Source organism: Vicia villosa, linkage group LG7 (genome assembly GCF_029867415.1).
Source record: "Vicia villosa cultivar HV-30 ecotype Madison, WI linkage group LG7, Vvil1.0, whole genome shotgun sequence".
In the NCBI taxonomy this organism is placed as follows: domain Eukaryota; kingdom Viridiplantae; phylum Streptophyta; class Magnoliopsida; order Fabales; family Fabaceae; genus Vicia; species Vicia villosa.
Window position 1 is genome coordinate 57480193 of NC_081186.1, and position 18937 is coordinate 57499129.

Here is an 18937-nt window from a genome sequence, read left to right on the forward strand (position 1 = left end):
AATATGGCAACCCTAATTCCAGAAAGTAAACCTTATAACGACTATCTATCTTAATCGGTTTGGAGTGTTCTTAATAAATTAAGAAGCCTTTTTACCTTACTCTAACCGATTGAATTAAGTTGATAATCGATTAGGCAGTGTACAAATGTTTGCTAAGTGATTAGGACCACTCTTGGTCAATCACACTTGCATATTGATGGTTCATTTATAGGTTTTAATGTTCTTTAGCAAAATATGGAAATTTAAAACTATTTTTAAGTTTGTGTATGTGTGTGTGCGCGTGTGTATTTTCTTGATAATTTAAAAATGGGTCATGCTAATGAGTGCCCCAGGGGCACTGGTTAAAGATTCCAAATATAAAAAATATTCTTTAAATAAATCAATTATTTAAACTTGCAATGCATTAAATACAAGTGTTTTCAAGAAAAACATACATTTTATTTCTTAGAAAAGTCAATTATTTTAATTTTCATTACACTTAATACAATTATTTAAACTTGCAATGCATTAAATACAAGTCTTTTCAAGAAAAACATACATTTTATTTCTTAGAAAAGTCAATTATTTTAATTTTCATTACACTTAATACAATTATTTAAACTTGCAATGCATTAAATACAAGTGTTTTCAAGAAAAACATACATTTTATTTCTTAGAAAAGTCAATTATTTTAATTTTCATTACACTTAATACAAGTATTTAATAAACAAAATATACCATTTTAAGCTCTTAACCAGTGCCCCTAGGGCACTCGTTAGCATTTCCCTTCAAAAATTACTCTTCAATATAGTGGTCACTTTGACACTAACCACACGACCTTTCACACTTTATATCTTTCACAATCTTTGAAACTCCAAGATCCATTACTTAATTCATCATTTATTCAACGCTTTATTTGGGACTTGATTTCTTCTGGCTGACGAGGCTTTGTAAATCTTTTTGATAGACATTGTCATCAGAGATTGCTTGATCAGAGATCATCAGAGACTCCACCGAGTGATGCTTGACATTAGGTATTGATATCTTGATCTTACAAACAAAACATCTTGATCTTAATAAAACATATTTGATCCTTACTTATTCTAGACTGATGAAGACTTCTCATCATAATGTTATCATCTTCAAAACCATCATGAACATATGAAGGTTGCAGATAAGTACATGTAAGCACATAGATCTACACACTCAATGTTCCCCTGCTTAGGCTCTAGGTGACATTGATCTAAAAAAAATAGAGATGAACATCTTGCAACGAGGGAGCTTGATGGGAAAATACAAAAGCCAAAACTTACAAGGAAAATCTTGTGTTGGACAATAATAATTATTCTCCTCGTGCCTATATAGTCACTCCCTCTAGCTTTGGAACCTCCAAACTTCCAACAATCTTTGTTCCTAATGTAGAGTGATTATATATTAGAGTGATTAAACTCACTTCAATTAAGTAGAGAGTATATTCTACTCCTCCCCTGAGAGTATACTTCTCTCCCTTTATAAAAATAAAAAAGACGGCTAAATATGCATTCGATAATTTAAATATGCAAACATAGACATAATAGCATTTAAGAAAGGAAAAACATCACTCTTTAATTAATTTAAATTTGCTAAAACTTAAATTACATAGAGCAATAAATTGCTGAATTTTTAAAATAATGAGAAAAGAAAAACACATTAAAGTATGACACATAAGTGAGATTATTCTATATAAAAATCATCATTCAGGAATAAGTTTAGAAATAGTCGTGTTTGATCTTTGATGAAGTGACGCGGTATGAATTCTATTTTTTCGTTTGTTGTATCAATCTTTTTTATTATGATCTTGAGTTGGTCTTCAGTTGAGGGCAGTTGAGTAGGTCTTCAGTTGAGGGAAGTTAAAGTCTTCAAGATCTAGAAGTTCTTCTTGATCGTCTACCTCTCTCTTTTTTCTATTGGGGAACTTTTCATTCAATTTTCTTTTAATGCTCTCATATTTCATTAATGGTAAGACTGTTTCTCTTATGTGTGTTTGTAGTTCATTTTGTTTGGCCGCATTAGGTAAAACAACATATGTACAAGATGTATTTTAGATAATATGTGGAACAAGATGTTCTAACATGTGCTCCAACATCTAAGTGTGATTGGGTTTGTTGCTGAGAAGTGATGTTCAACTAAAGTGCTTGACAGAACCAGATCAGCAAAAGTTGTTAAGATAAAGTGCTTGAAAATCTAATTAAGCAAGAGATGTTCAGATAATGTGCTTGATAAAACTAGTTAAGCAAGAGTTTCCAAGATGTGGCTAAAATGCTTGACAAAACTAGTTAAGCACAAGGTTCAACACGTGATTATGTATCATATTTGCATGTTATCTTCATGGATTTCCTTCAGAAGAGTTATGGTGTTGACTTCTTCAGAAGATGCAAAAATTTGATTTTGGGAAGAAGTTTGTGTTGTCAATCAAAAATCAATTTGGATTTGATTTAGTAAAAGAATATTTAGATGGATGTACCTTGAAGGAAGATTTTTGGTCCAATAATTACTCCACAAGATTTATATAAAGAGAGTTAATTTTGGATAATCCGGTGTAACATATGGAACACGATATTTCAACATGTGTGTTGCAACATTTGGTCTCTGAAAACAAACATATGTTATTGCAATATTGGTTCTGACTTATTCTATTCAAGATTCACTTTATATAGAAGATAAATGTAAAAAGTTAACTTGGATGTTCTTGTACAACATGTAGAACATGATGTTCTAACATGAGTGTAGTGCAACACCTGCCCCTGGACAAGAGGCCATGATGTATGTTGATTGGTGCGAAATTTATGATCGGGATTCAATCATATTTGTTACAGATTATTTACCAATGTTTGTGTGATATGTTTGAAAGGTTTTGAAGATAAAATCGGATTTAAATGGAGATTTAAATTTGAATTTTAAATATAACAAATAATATATTTTATAGGAGAGTTTTATGGAGTAAATCAAATCCAACAATATCTCATATTATTCTAGATGAAATTAACTCGTAAATTCAAAGGAGAAAAGCCCACAATTACATTGTTGTATAAGAAGACTCAAACCTCATGTTTGAGGTGTGCATGTTTTGAAGATTTCTTGTGTTATGGTTTATCTTTTGAGTCTCTTCTTGTGTTAATTTTGTGCACCACTCTACAGCCTCCTTTCATATCTTAAGACATTGCGTTTGGTTTGATAGTTGGGTTATAAAAATTTGTTCTAAGATACTAAGTCTATAAGTGTGAGAACAAAGCGTTTCATGTATTCCATGTTATTTCGATCATAAGGAATAATGTAGGATCTTTGTATACCACTTTATATTAAAGTAACTTGGCATATTTGGTTTGTCTTAACTAAGTTGTAAATTCAATGATCAATTGACTTGTGACTGAAGTTGATCATTAGTCGATAGTGATTGAGAGAAATTGAGAGGGATTCTCCTATTTAGGAGGAGTCCTAAATAGAAAGTCACTAGGATTAGGAAGACGCATTGAACATAATGAGGTTGTTGTTCCTGATAGACAAAGGCAACTTACCTAGAAGGGGTGAATAGATCCTCCAATTAAAAATACTTGGTGAAAATACTGTTTTAAAAAATTGTTTGTTATGGATAGCGGAAAACGCCCGGATCAATTTGTCTAATCCAAACCGTTATCGAAAAACTCGGATATATGCTAAAACCACTAAAAGTTGCAATGATAATGAAAAGAAATTGAATCAATATAATTCAAAAATCAACATAATACGTTTAAATTTAAACACGCAACTAATTTATTTTTAATGAAATGATTAAACAAAAACTAATTGAAGCAATTTATCGAACACTTGTTGTGCACTCAATTTTGATCAAAATTTTATTATGGCTTTGTTGATTTGAAATACAATTACAATCACAAGGATTGTAGTTAACTCAACAAAACAATTTTTAAATGATAAAGAATTTATCTAGTTGCATCCATTGCACAATTACTGAATTCAACAATTTGCTATTGAAATTAAATGAGACACACACACACACACACACACACACACACACACACACACACACACACACACACACACACACACACACACATATATATATATATATATATATATATATAGTGAGAGAGAGAGAGAGAGAGCATAAGGACTTGTATAGGCAGTTCACCAATCGTCTTCGCAATGGCTACGTCTACCCCTAATTCCAAACGGAATTGAGATAATCAATCATACTTTGTAAAATTTATTTACAAGAGAAATGTAGCAATCCAACCCTATAAACCATATGTTTGATGTTGATCCTAACTCTTTATCTTCCATTGATCTTGAGCTCGATCAAGTAACCTGATAATACCAATTGATCCTTCGGTTACCGCTACTTCTTCGACAGACCCACTTTCTTCAAAGCTTTCATTCAGCTGAATCCAATTGCAAACTATCATGACCTAAGACTCCTAAATGATCCTTAGGTTACCACTACTTCTTTGATATAACCACCTTCTTCAAAGCTTTCACTCGGCTGGATACGAATTGCAAAGTCTTGTGCAAAACTCCCAAATCAACACCTTGATTTTGGAGGACAAACTCTAACTGGTTTTCCAATGAAACCCCCAAATATTCTCAACCCAATTTACAATTCAACAACCTTAATTGGATGTTATCAACCAAATCTAAATGGCACCTAAATAAAGAATGATTATGTGTAATTTGTTTATGTATATGCATAGATGTGAGGTTGAATATGAAGATAAATCTTTTTATGTTTATGGTTTCATCATGTTTGAAATAATGCAAGTATGAGGTATTTGTATGTGTGCAAGTTGGAGACAAAAGGAAACTAGAGGTTAAGAAAAATTATGCAAAATTATAGAATTGTTATAACATGTGTCGACACATGTAAGTCATTTGTAAACTCATATTAATGCATGTGTCGACCTAAATCAGGTTATGTATCGACTAATGAGAAATAGAAGCTACAAGCTTTAAAATTGAGCAGGATGTGTCGACACATTCATCGTATGTGTCAACTCATAGAATTTTTTCTATGTGTCAAACTAAAAGCCCTCATGTGCTGACACATTCAAATAGAGGCTACAAACTTTAATAATGATTTACATGTGTCAACTCATAGCACGTATGAGTCGACGCATAAGCTTTTTTTCACATAACCATCGTTGTAACACCCCAAAAATTAGATTCAATTATTTAATCTATTATTTGGTTGTTTTTGGTGATTATATGAGTCATTGTGATGTATCGATGATGTTTATGAGACGTGTGATGTTTATGTTGATGTGTGTGGGGTAGTTGAATTAAGGTGTTAGTTAGATTAATAAAATAAATATAATTCTAATTAGCATTATTATTTAGATAAAATAAAATGAGGAGATAATGTAAGGTGGAGTTACTAAAGGAAATGGGGATATCATATTAGGGGTCATAAGGTTAACTAAGTAAAAAGAGGAAAAACGAGAGAATATGCTTTCATCGTAGATTTTGGAGAAGCGTGAAAGAAAGAGAGAGAGCTAGGACAAGAAGAAGAGAAGGATAATCAACCATAGAATTCGGGAAGACAATCAAACTAGCCACTGATCTAAGTTAAATAGGGGTTATCCTAGTTATTATATTTGATTCAAAGGGTCGATAATTGTATGTTGGAGTTTTGTGATATTTTAATGATTTTGATGAACTATGTTGATTGTTTGTTTGAAATTCATGGTTAATATGATGTATGATGTTGATGATTGATGTATTGGTGAATAATAATTTGATCTGTGAAGGTGCAGAAAAACACAAGAAAGGGGGGTTTGAATTGGGTTTTCAATAATTCCCTTTCTTTTAAAACTCTCGCGCGAAAGCTTACGAGGTTGCTATTTATCAGAAGCTATAAGCTCTTACTTATCAGAAGCTTATCGTTTCTCAGAAGTAGTTTGCCTTCTTAGAAAGTTAAGACTTCTTTGAGCTTCTGATAACTGGAAAATATTAAACATTAAATAAATAAATGAACACCAGATATATCCTGGTTCACTTGAGAGAATCTCGAGCTAATCCAGTCCACCTTTCCGAGGTGATTTTTCCTTAAACAAGGTATTAATCCACTATAACCAATCAGATTAAAATTGCACGGGCCAACAGCCGGTGACTAATGTTTGCACAAACAACCCCTGTGACTAACAACCTGCACAAATAACCTCTGTGACTAACAACTTTGCACAGGCAACAGCCGGTGACTTACAACCAATGACATGTTCAGTGATCTGAGTTAACAGATATAACATTCATTGTTTCCTGCAGAGGCACCCCTGTGACTAACAACCCTTTGCATAAGTACCCCTTGTGACTGACTCTATTGCACAAGTACCCTTGTGACTGACCAACAATGAACTATTTAGCGATCTGATACACATATATAACATTCATAGTTACTTGCACAAACCTCTGTTTATGACTAACACCCTTGCATAAGAACCACTTGTGACTCACTCACAATGAACTGTTTAGTAATCTGATCCACAGATATAACATTCATTGACCCCTTTAGACTTCTGAACTTCACTCGGTCTTCAAAAAGGATTTCCCACAATGACCGCAGTCACTGTCTTCTCAAGCCTCTGACCTTCACTTGGTCGCTCAAGGAACAATCAACATTCAGTTGATAAACTTGTGTTTACATGAGTGCTTCTTCTTAGCAGATTACATAAAATATGAAGCACATATTGTTTAACAAAGATCTGAGCAATAACTCCTATGTTAAAATAATTTACAAGAAGAACCCTAGACCTAAAACACTATACGAGCAACAACTCTAGTGTTCATTACATTGTTCTACAAAGATGTGTGTGATTGAAAGTTGAGTAGCATCTTGTAGTGGTCTTCTTCTTCTTCATCTTCTTGTTGAGCAAGATCCGAGCAGAAGCTCCTTGCTTCTTCTGATTTCTTCCAAGATGCATCTGATGATAATTGAATGGCATCTTGAAGAATCTTCTTCTGATCAGCTTCGGCATAAACAACTTAGGCTCTAGCAGCAGCTAAATTATCCAGCAGCATTTTAATTGGTATGTGCTTCAGCTTCTCATTCTGACGTATGCTTTTTGATATTAGTTTGATAGCATAGTCATCTTCTTCATCATTTAGTTCATGTTAATGTGTGTTGGTTGATTTCCATCTCAAACCATATCACAATTAACAACTGCAACGACAATAACCGTTATATCAATAAGAACATAATTGTGACAACTATTTTTGTAGTGATGCCAACAACATCAGAAGCTACGCAAAGATATGAATAACAAAGGTGTTCCCAATGTTATTGCCTTATGTTGGATGATTTAATCTTCTTATATAGTTATCAAAAGAGACGTTGAAGGTTAAGAAAGTCTTGTGATTCCCAACGGCTAGTTCCCAACGAATAGAATCAAGATTTTGCTGTGGATAGTACTTGGATAGTACTTTCTTTTATCTTGTAGCTTGATATGTTGCAGTTGGTGGGAGACAGCTTCTGAGGAATAATACGTACAGATGGTTGAGAGATGTACTACTGTACTATTTCCTTCTTGACCAAGTTCTTTGATCTTATCCTCATATAATGTACTTCAGGTTCTAAAGTAGTAAGTTTGGAGGAGATCAACTTGTCTTCTTCTTTTTGATAATGATTCTGATGTGTAGTTCAGAACTACTTTGAGAGAAGAGTAGAATCATTATCCCATGAGAATCAGAGTCTCGTTTATAAGAATTGATAGCAGCAGCTCTTCTGAAGAAACGATACTTGACTTCTGATCTGGATTTGACTTGTGGCATTTTAGCCTGTCCAGATTTTTCTTAAGAGTCCTTAAAGTTAGAACCTTGCTTTCTAGATATTTATGACAACAACCAATCTGAAAATGAGTTCTTCCTTTGATGAAGGCACTTCTGATTCTTGAATCTTCGTCTTCTGATCTTCAATACATCCTTAAGTCTGATCTTCTTGTGCTTGACTTGACCTTTGATGTATCTGATTTGTATTCAGAATCTTCGACTTTGTCTTCAGAAATGAAAGCAGCAGCTCTTCCGATGAACAAATCTCAACTTCTGATTTTGGCTTGAAAGCTCGATCTTGTATGCTGATTTTTGATGTCGGAGTACTGGTTCTGAATTTGACTCCTTCTGATTACTTGCAACTTTTGAAGCAGCAGCTTATGGAGAAGTGCACAGTAACTTCTTCTGATGATCATTCAGCAGCAAATAGTGTTTCTGAGTTTCCTTGATTGTTTCTGATGATTCTTTGTGGACAGCAATTCAGAATCTCTTTGAACATAATATCTGTACACTCAAGAAAACTATTAGAAAATAAATCTTGTTCTTACAATCTAGAGTCAAATCCATCATTATTATGGATTTGAAGGTCAAGGGTTTGATGGAGAAAGTTGAAGTTGTAATGAACAATTGTGATTTAATGTTTAGAATGAATAATCCATGTTAGAACTAGGTTAATAGACCTTAAATCGCAGGAAATTAGTGACTAAAACATGTTTTGGACAAAAGATTGAGACTAGTTTGATGGAGGTCATGTGTAACACCCGAGGCCGAAGAAGGTGAGGGGTTGTTGCACCGCATGGAACACCTGAGGCCGAAGATGGCAAGGGTGGTCGCCACATCGGAATGAGAGGGATCCTGATGCTGTGCAGGTATGGGACTGCATGGTTGAAGGAAAGCTTATAAGGATTGATTGGTACTACCTATACCAACAAGATGCATCTTCTTTTCGGGAGCCCGTTCCGTAAGAACTCCACAGTTAAGCGTGCTTGACTTGGAGTAGTATTGGGATGGGTGACCTTCTGGGAAGTTTCCCGGAAAGCGTGCGAGTGAGGTCAAAGCATGTTGAAAAGACCCGTGTTGGTTTGTGGGGTCAGTCGATCATCCCGAAAGCAGTCTGGGGCGTTACAATTGGTATCAGAGCTATACCTCTCCCAGTACGATGTGGTTCGAGGACGAACCATGCGGAAGCTGGTGGGCATGTAACACCCGAGGCCAAAGAAGGTGAGGGGTTGTTGCACCGCATGGAACACCTGAGGCCGAAGATGGCAAGGGTGGTCGCCACATCGGAATGAGAGGGATCCTGATGCTGTGCAGGTATGGGACTGCATGGTTGAAGGAAAGCTTATAAGGATTGATTGGTACTACCTATACCAACAAGATGCATCTTCTTTTCGGGAGCCCGTTCCGTAAGAACTCCACAGTTAAGCGTGCTTGACTTGGAGTAGTATTGGGATGGGTGACCTTCTGGGAAGTTTCCCGGAAAGCGTGCGAGTGAGGTCAAAGCATGTTGAAAAGACCCGTGTTGGTTTGTGGGGTCAGTCGATCATCCCGAAAGCAGTCTGGGGCGTTACATCATGCAGGGTTTTCTGTAGAAATCGCAGACTCCGCTTAGTTTGGTGAAGCCCTCTTAGCGTGCTTTTAAGAAAAAGATAAAAGTCAAGTCAGTGAGGGACGCACTTAGTACGGTGGGGAGGCCATTTTGCGTGATATACTGGGACGAAATTTATGATTTTTGAAAAATGATTTCGGATTATAGAAGCTTATGATTTATCTTAGTTTTTGAGTAATTTTCCAGAATTTAATAAATATGTTTGGATGGGTTTAGATAACCGTTTATAAGGAACTTGATATTGTGACTACATGTATGTATATTCTTGTTGTAATTACATGTTGTTGTGAAGATTGTTAATGTGATGATTGAGGAGTATGTGTTGTGTTAATCGAGATGGTTGTGATGTTTGCATAGTTGAGGTAGTGATATGATTTGATGAATAAATGAATGATGATGCCATTTTGACTAGTCGTGGTCATTGATTATTGTGAAGTTGTGCATCATACAATTATAGCATATTGTAGGACGATAGTCCAGTGATGTTTGCAGGACAACTGGTTCAGTGGTGGCCTCAATCCTATTGTGCAGATTGGGTGTGATTTATGAAGTGCTCCGGGTCCAAGTTGGAATCGATTTTATTGGTGGGGATCTATGGAGAAACGATGGCTAAGTCATAAGTGATGTGTTGGTACCACATGCATAAGTCTAATGGTGTTACATTGCATTGTTCGTGACATTGCATGATTGAATTGATGTTTGGTGGTTTGTGATGTGAATGATGAATTAAGTAATGAGTGTGATTGAATACATGATGATATTATGAAAACATGACGGTGTTGTGAATATATGATGATGTTGTGAATATATGATTATGTGAAGGTGTGAGCAAGTATGTAAAGCATGAGGATACGATGTATCGGTATATGTGTGGTTATTGATTATTTGTGTGCCACTACTATATTTATTCCTTATGTCTTATATAATTATTATGAAATACTCACCCTTTCTGTTTGAATATTGCCTCCACGTGGGTAATGCGCAGGTAATCAGGAATAGTTTTCCGAAGTTAGAGGATAGCTTCGTGGAGTCCTTTTGTCGTTTGTTTAGAATAAAGGGAGTCTTGCTCTGATACGTAACATCGGGGTCAGGATCGTGTATTTCTTTGGAACTATTATGTTTCTTTTGTAATTGTTTTTGACATGATGAGTTGTCTTTGTGGCATTGTGGTGCTTTGGTTTATGAATTATGAAAAGATGAAGTAGGACGACTTCTATGAGATTTTATAAAGATGCTTTCAAACTATGAATTATGCTGCGAGAAAAGTGATGATATTACTGTTGCGTTAAAGAAATATTTTATTGGAATAATTTTTGAGAACCCGTGGCAGGACTTGGTATTGTGAAATTTATATGAAGGTGACACCCTTGTGTGGATGTTTTAATTTATTTAATTCATATATATTGCAAAAATTCTATATGCGTTAGAAGGGTGTTAAAATCGCAACCGAGTTGGAAGTGATCATGAATATATTTTCTAAGGCGGACGACACTATGAGATTGCATATTAAGGAACAACTATGAAAATTGCTTATCCAAAAACCACTGATTTGAAACCTCCTTCACAACCGGTAAAAACCAAATGTGCCTATAAATAGGTGAAAAGTACATAAGATGACAATACAACAAAGCGGACACAATCTTACCACGAAGTTGGTGATTCACATTTCCCAGATTCTCCAACCACAAAATCGCAAAAAATGTTTTCAAGGGAGCTCGCATTTCCAAACCACCTTGTACACCTCCTATTAAAAAACAACCACCTATTATCAACATTGATGAGATATCTCTTTTTATGTACAAACACATTGAAAGGATCGTAGATATGGGGGGTGATAGTAATTGTGGGTTTCGGACCGTGTCCGGTTTACTTGGTAAAGGAAAGGAGAATCACAATGTTGTGCACCAAACACTTATTTTGAAGTTGATGGTGCACAGGGAACTTTACACACGACTATATGGGAAAAAGGAAGAATCCCATAAAATTCACAATGCTCTTGTTCCATGTGTTAGCGGTTCCGTACCAGTTGGAAAGTGTGTATGCTTCCCTAAAGTGGGTCATCTTATAGTAAGTGCATATGACAGGGTGTGTATTGATCTAACGAGATATGGTTTTTCGGAGACATTTTTCCAACTTTGGAGTCGCCCATCTCAAGACCCATCTGGACACATCATTTGTATTGGGTATATTAGATCACTCCATTTTGTTAGGGTTTATTTGAAACTGGGGTGTCCTATTCCGGCTACATCAGTGGAGTGGACGACACATTTTGCAAAAGAGGCGGAAACTTGGTCGGATCACTTTTTGGAAATGATGACAGAGTTCACCAAATTGTCGGAGCTTGAGAGAGAATCAAATAGGAAGAAGTCAAAGAAAGAACCAGTTTTAGATTTAAGTAGTGATAATTCGTTCGGTGCATTTTAAAATGTGATCGAAGCACTTTTTGAATGTATTGTCATGCACAATGAATACTCTATACATTTATAATATATCTATTCTACATTTTACCGCTGTTTACTTTTACCGTTTTATTTTTTTTCCATGTTTATATGGTAATGATTATGCTTTTGTTTCTACATATTTCGGATATACATATCCAAACTAAGCATAATTAAAAAAAAAACAAAGTTTATTTCAGATATACATATCCGAAATAACATTTATTTTTTTAAAAAAGGGTTATTTCATGTGATATACATATCCAAAACACCTTACTTTCGTAAAAAAAAAAAAGGTGAATTCAGAGGTGTATATCTTAAACATGTGCTGGTGGCAGTATAAAAATTCATGGATCCAAAATGTTCGAAATATCCTATAAATAGGGACTCCAAACCATTTCTTCAACATCAAAACACCACAAACAGAGATGAGACAAACCTATCCTCGGAGGACACTCCTCTCTCCGAGCTTATTACCATACTGAATTCTCTCCTGCAATATCTAGAAAATCAAAAGGTGATCAAGCTCGAGTATCGTTCACCCTCACTTGACACTGAAGGAAAGATAAAGTTCACCCAGTTTACATTGAAGACATATGACGATTTGAAGGTTATGTGGAGTACTTTTCACAGATACTCCACTAAGGGTTTGATTGAAGTCGACGCGAAGCTTCAATGATCGGGAGAAGATATTATCAAAATGTTGCAACATCCTTAGCTACCCGCTTAACTAAATGCTATGTTTAATTTCTGTTCTACTATCTATGTTAAATCTACGTTAAGTTGCTTTGTTTTTAAGGTTCGCGTCTCTGGTTTGGGAATCAGTATTTAATTCAGATAGGTATTTCCAAAATCTGCAATTTGGTTCTTTCGAATATGTATCTCCGAACCTATGAGATAAGAAAACTGTAATTTGGTGAGTTCGAAAATACATATTCGAACTTAGGGTATATTTGAGGAATTTCACCAAAAACCCCTAAAAATCCTTAAGGGTGCATTAAGAAATGACCTTTTATTCTTAGGGTGTGTTTGGTTCGAGGTAGGGCGAGGGGAGGGAATATTTCTAATGAAATGTGTTTGGTTCAATTTTTAGGAGGGAAGGGAATATTTCTAATGTAATGTGTTATGTTCAATTTTTAGAAGGGGAGAGGAGGGGAGCAAAATCCCTCTAAATGACACTTTTTGCGTTCTCCCAAATCGGGGGGATTCGGAGGGGAGGGGAGGGAATCTGAGTTTTATTATTAATTAAATTAATATATTTACTAAAATATCTCCAGTTTTATTTTATTACTTTAAAATTATTATTTTCTTTCATGTTTCAGCTTCTTTTTTTTTTGTGATTTTTCTCTATTGCTTCCATCAAATTATTATAATTATCTTTACCTTCAAATTATTTTTTATTTAATAAAAATTATAATTACTGTAATTTTTGTTTTTTATTATAATTTATTTTATATATTCAAAAGTTGTTATCAACGCATAGTTTATTTCGTGTCGAGAGTTATAATACGAATCAAGTGTACTCAATTTTTTAATGTTATGTGATAAGTTATGACTTTTTAATCACTCAATTATTCAAATATTATTTTCAAAAAAATATTTATGAAATTTTCACCTTTGAATATCATATCACTTATTTAAAATTACAAGGATAAAATTGTAAATTATTATTAAAATCTCTCCCCTCCCATCGTGAACCAAACATAATTTTAAACGAAATTCCTCCCCTTCCCTCGTTTGAACCAAACATATATATAATTTCAAAAATCCCTCCCTTCCCCTCCATTAAAATCCCTTCCCTCCCCTCCCCTCCCCTCCCCCTCATTTGAACCAAACAGACCCTTACAGTTTTTATTTTTAATTTTTGTTATAAATTAGTTTTTACTCCTAAAAAAAGTCAGGCCAAATAGACGCGCTATAAAATCATTTCTATCTTAAATCACAAGTTATTATATAAAAAATTAAAAATCATTTTAATAAAACAGATATTTAATAATATATTGTTCATAATAACACTATTGATATTACTTTTAGTTGTTTTAAAATAAAGGTTTTCAATTTGTTAAATACTATCCTTGGTTTATATAAAAATGTAACCACATCTAATTATTCTATGTAACACCATATAAGGAAGAATCAACAAAAAGGTACCACTAATTCCTTGAGATTATTCAGAGACTAATGGAAGAATCAACAAAAAGGTACCACTAATTTTTTATTTTCACTTTCTTCATAAAAAAGGTATCACCAAGTTTCAACATCAATTTTTGTAACATAATTTGTTTAACTGGTTGTAGGATTGCAGTTGTGACAGGAGGCAATAGAGGAATTGGATTTTCAAAATGCAAACAATTGACTTCTAATGGCATCAAAGTGGTTTTTCATCAACTTGATGTTATAGATCCTGCAAGTATTGGATCATTTGTAGAATTCATTATTGACCAATTTGGAAAGCTGGATATCTTGGTAAGATAACAGTCTTGGCTTTTTCTTATAGTTATGAATTTCATTTATGACATCTGTAGAACCGACAACACTGAAAAAAAAGGGTGTCCATGACAGACACCGGCTCTAACTATGTGTTTTTCAATTTTTTAAGACTAAATTGTGCATCCAATAGGGTAAACCAATGGAAGTTTTTGTTCTTGAACACTAGCAAATTTGTGAGCATGACTAGCAACCCAAATCAAAGGTGTTACTGCATCACTTTGTAAATATCACGGAGATGATGAAAAATTACCTTGAAGTCAGAAAAATGAACTAAAAAAGAGAAGACAACTAGTGTGTATAAAGAGATGCTCATTCTCATGTTAGCATGACTAGTTATCGCATTCAGTTTACATGGGCAGCAACTTTAGCCATTGATGTTGGTTTGATCACAATTCCTATGTTTAAAAACAAACCTCTAAATTCGTACCAATTACATGGCTTACAGCGTCAACGTCTTCATTTGCAACCTCAATTGTTGGCTTTTCATATCTAATATGACCAAAAGAAATAGTGAAACAAAAAACAAAATCAATCATGTCTTGATCATTCAAGATACTTGCACTGCATAACACTAACCCGGTGGTCACAAAATGAAGCGCACATGACAAAAAATATGGCCTGCATGGAAAAATTGGTATTTTTGATATACAAACAAACTAATATTGGTATAAACTAAAGCAGGTGTTGAAAGACGGAAAAAAAGTCTGATAGATTTTCTTAAAATTAGATAGAAAATCACGGAACATAAATATGACATGATATAACATGATCAATCGACTATCTATTAGTAGTACATGGAAATCGATTGAAAATGTTAACTCAATGTAGAACTCAACAATTTGGAAAGAAGTATTCCGTGACAATATTTGTGCAGTATTTACTATTTATAAAAAACCACCCTGCATATATTGTAAACACCAAATGAAAAGAAGCAATTCAAGAACATATAATATTCTCAAAATTGATTTTGATCTAATCATGACATGAGCATATCAAAGGTGTGATACCTGCAAAGACTCTGACGACAAACTAAGTTGTCACTTCAAAATAGTTTTGGAAAAATAAAAGAATCAGACACTAAAACAAAAGATAGAAATTCTAGAGATATCTATTAACCTCATCTTACTCTTATCTTACAGGGAACAAAACGAGCAAAAAGGATCATAGGGAAATGGTCAAGCCATAGAACAATGGCTTATATGTATTTTCAGTTATATTAATTAGGGGAAATTATAAGGTGAAGTCATCAAATTAATTTGTTTGGTGAAGTCATAAATTTGGCCAATCAAAAAGCAGTGTTGACCTGAAATTTTTCAATGTTGACTTAGTCCATGCCACGTAGAATTATATGGTGCACACCTATTATTGTGTACTCTCTATGTACCACATAGATCTAAATCTTTAATCTTCATCTTTTAAATCTAAATCCAGATTTTCATGTTCATCTTGTACTTCCATAAATCTTTAGATCAATCATTAACCTCATGAAAACACATTTAATTAAGATTTTCAAAAAATTTGTTCAAGAACTCTCATGAACTCAAGAACATGAAAATGGCAAAATCATGATTCTTAACTGTTTCAAGAAAATGAATACTCAATTAGAAGCGGAATTTCACCATAAACACGACTCTATAGTTAATTTTTCATCAAACCTCATAGCCAAGTCAGATCGAGCGTGTTTGTTTTCGAGTTTCACGCCCCTTTTTTTGTTTCATTTTGTCAAATTCGAAAGTTGTATTGCAATTTTAAATACATATTTGGAAATCATGGTGAAATTTTGATTCCAACAGTATATAATTTGTGAATTAATTCGTTGATTTAATGATTTTTCATATTTTTTTGTTTATGAAATGTAATTGAAGATGATGAACAGTAACACCGGTGAATCAATTGAAGATGGTGATTTTTGGATTTTCAAAATTTTCGGCGATTTTATAAAATGGTAATTGTTGATTTGGTGATTATCGTTAAATTTATCTAAAGAATGAGATTTGCATATCTCATGTAACACTAGATCCATCTCAAATCACTTTTTCAAAACAATCATTTTTACAACTACACCGTAGAAGCTCCCATTAATTAGACATCTAGCACAATAGAACAACAAGCATGACTAATTATGCAAAAAAGGCCAAAGTGAAACTTTGGAGTTAGGAAATATAAATGCAAGGCATGCTGCAATTCAAACACAAGCCAACAAACCGCTTTACTCGTTTGTTTCAAGTGATCTAGACTAGTCATCGAACCGCTTTACTCGTCTGTTCCAAGTGATCGAGACTAGTCATAATAGCTTGTAGACGGTTTCTAAGTTTGGATTAATTGTTGTAAATTACTAATAATTAATAATCATTAATTACCATGAGAGTATTCGAAAATGACAAGAAAATATGTGAAGTTTGTATTTTGATTTTGAAATAAGCTATTTGTATTTTGAATTAAAAAATAAGCAACACTTCGTGAAGTCTTGCAGAATGGGATACAATACAACTTTTAAAATATGTTGTTGTAGGTAAAACAGTTCAACATTTGAAATGTGTTGTTATAGGCAAAACAATGCAACATTTAGTACAAGTGTTGCTGAAAGCGTGTGTTTCATCAAGGTTGCAACCTTATGAAATAAAACCAGTTTGGCCTATAAATTGAACATTTTGGATTCAGAAAAACATATTAGAAAAGCCTATTCTCTTCACACAAAATTCTAAATTTCATCTTTCCCTACATTCGAGTTTTCATTGGTCTTGTGCAAACTCGAGTATAAGTTGAATTATCCAGGGTATTTTTGTGTATAAACTTTAAGACAATTTGAGAATGTTTGAAATTCTATAAGGATGGTTCACAATTTTAACCTTAATCCATTTGATTTAAATTAGTTTTTATAACATTAACCACGTTTCTAAATCTCATGGTACCGATATCACATATTATCATAAAATCGGCAAAAATGAAAAAATGTTAAAATTAATTAGACAAAGAACATCTTATTTTCATCATTTCTTTGAAAAAAACTAAAGGGTAAACACAAATACATCATTACCTTTAATTACCTGAGGACAGAGTATCATACTCATCGTGAGACAAACATAGTAACATATCGATTCAAAATAATAATGGAAAATAAAATAACATGTCAAATATATATTAAAAATAAATAGTTTAAATAACTATGACGTAAGTTATTAATGACTTAACTTTATTAAGTTTATGAGTAATGCTAACATGTGTCATTTCTAAGAGTATATGTTAAAAAATTTACATTTAAAAAGTTTGTCTAGAATAAAATAAAAAAAAAATTATATATTTGTAAATTCAATGTATAATTTTTAAGATAATTTTTTTATTTAGTTATTAAAATATGCTCTTAGAACACATGTTAGCATTACCTTAAGTTTATAATCCGTCTTTTTTAGTTAGGCTTCTTCTTTGGGGCACCCTTCTTTGGATTTGTGAGACAAGTTAAAGTATTTTTTAGTGCTTTTATAATATAGATTTCATACAAAAGAAAAAATTGACTTGAACATTAAAAGTTAAATGGTCTTGTCTAAATTAAGGAATATACAAATTTTTCTAATTTTCACAATTGTTTAATTTTTAAAAGTTAATTAATTAACTTTTTATATTGTTGTGGGATGCCTATTAACGAATATATGAGGAACGAGATTAAGTGTTATGAGCGAGCTAGAGATTAAAAGGGAACTTATCATTTTTTTTATAAGTAAAAAAACATTAAAAAGATATTAAAGAGACTATAAGGGTATCTAAACTCATGGAAATTTCTTTTCGCATTTTGTTACTTTCTCTTGTACACTTGGCGAAATTAAAAAATGCTTTCTATTTTCGGAGATATATATCTGAACACACCATTTATTCATTTTATTTAAATTAAACTAGTAACAAACCCGTGCGTTCGCACGGATTCTAGTACGAGACGCCGCATTTATTTTAGATGTTTATTTTTTAATAGAAAAATATTTGGTTACCTGGAAAAAATAATAATTGAATGTATAATTAATAAAAAAATGTTTTGATCAGTAATTTCATATTCTATTAATAATTAATATTTTGATCAATAACTCCATGTTCTCGTGTACAAATATTAGTTTGATCAATAACTTCATGTCCATGTGTACCTTAAAACATATTTTAATTTTTAACTTCATGTCCTGTTAATAATCAATATTTTGGTCAGTAACTTCATGTCCCGTTAATAATCAATATTTTGATCAATAACTTCATCTTTCTGGTACAAATATTAGTTTGATCAATAACTTCATGTCCCCGTGTACCTTAAAAAATATTTTGATTAGTAACTTCATGTCCCGTTAATAATCAATATTTTGATCAGTAATTTCATGTCTAGTTAATAATCAATATTTTGATCAATAATTTCATGTCCTGTTAATAATTAATATTTTGATCAGTAACTTCATGTCACGTTAATAATCAATATTTTAACCAATAACTTCATGTCCCATTAATAATCAATATTTTGATCTTTAACTTCATATTCCCGCGCATTTATTTCAAATGTATATTTTTTAATAGAACAATGTCTTATCCGTAAAAAAATAATAATTAAATATATAATTAATAAAAAATATTTTGATCAGTTAATGTCCTCTGTTAT

At 32.9% G+C, this 18937-nt stretch overlaps 1 protein-coding gene across 1 annotated transcript; it reads left to right on the forward strand.

Annotated features, from left to right (window-relative positions):
• The first annotated feature begins 11206 nt into the window (after positions 1–11206).
• LOC131619123 (uncharacterized) lies at positions 11207–11806 on the forward strand. The gene has a single exon (XM_058890262.1). The coding sequence runs from the start codon at positions 11207–11209 to the stop codon at positions 11804–11806; it is 600 nt and encodes a 199-aa protein (XP_058746245.1).
• The last annotated feature ends 7131 nt before the right edge of the window (positions 11807–18937 follow it).

What these genes read in the sequence shown, in the direction of transcription:
- LOC131619123 (XM_058890262.1), top strand. Translation starts at nt 11,207, where the DNA reads ATGGGGGGTGATAGTAATTGTGGGTTTCGGACCGTGTCCGGTTTACTT.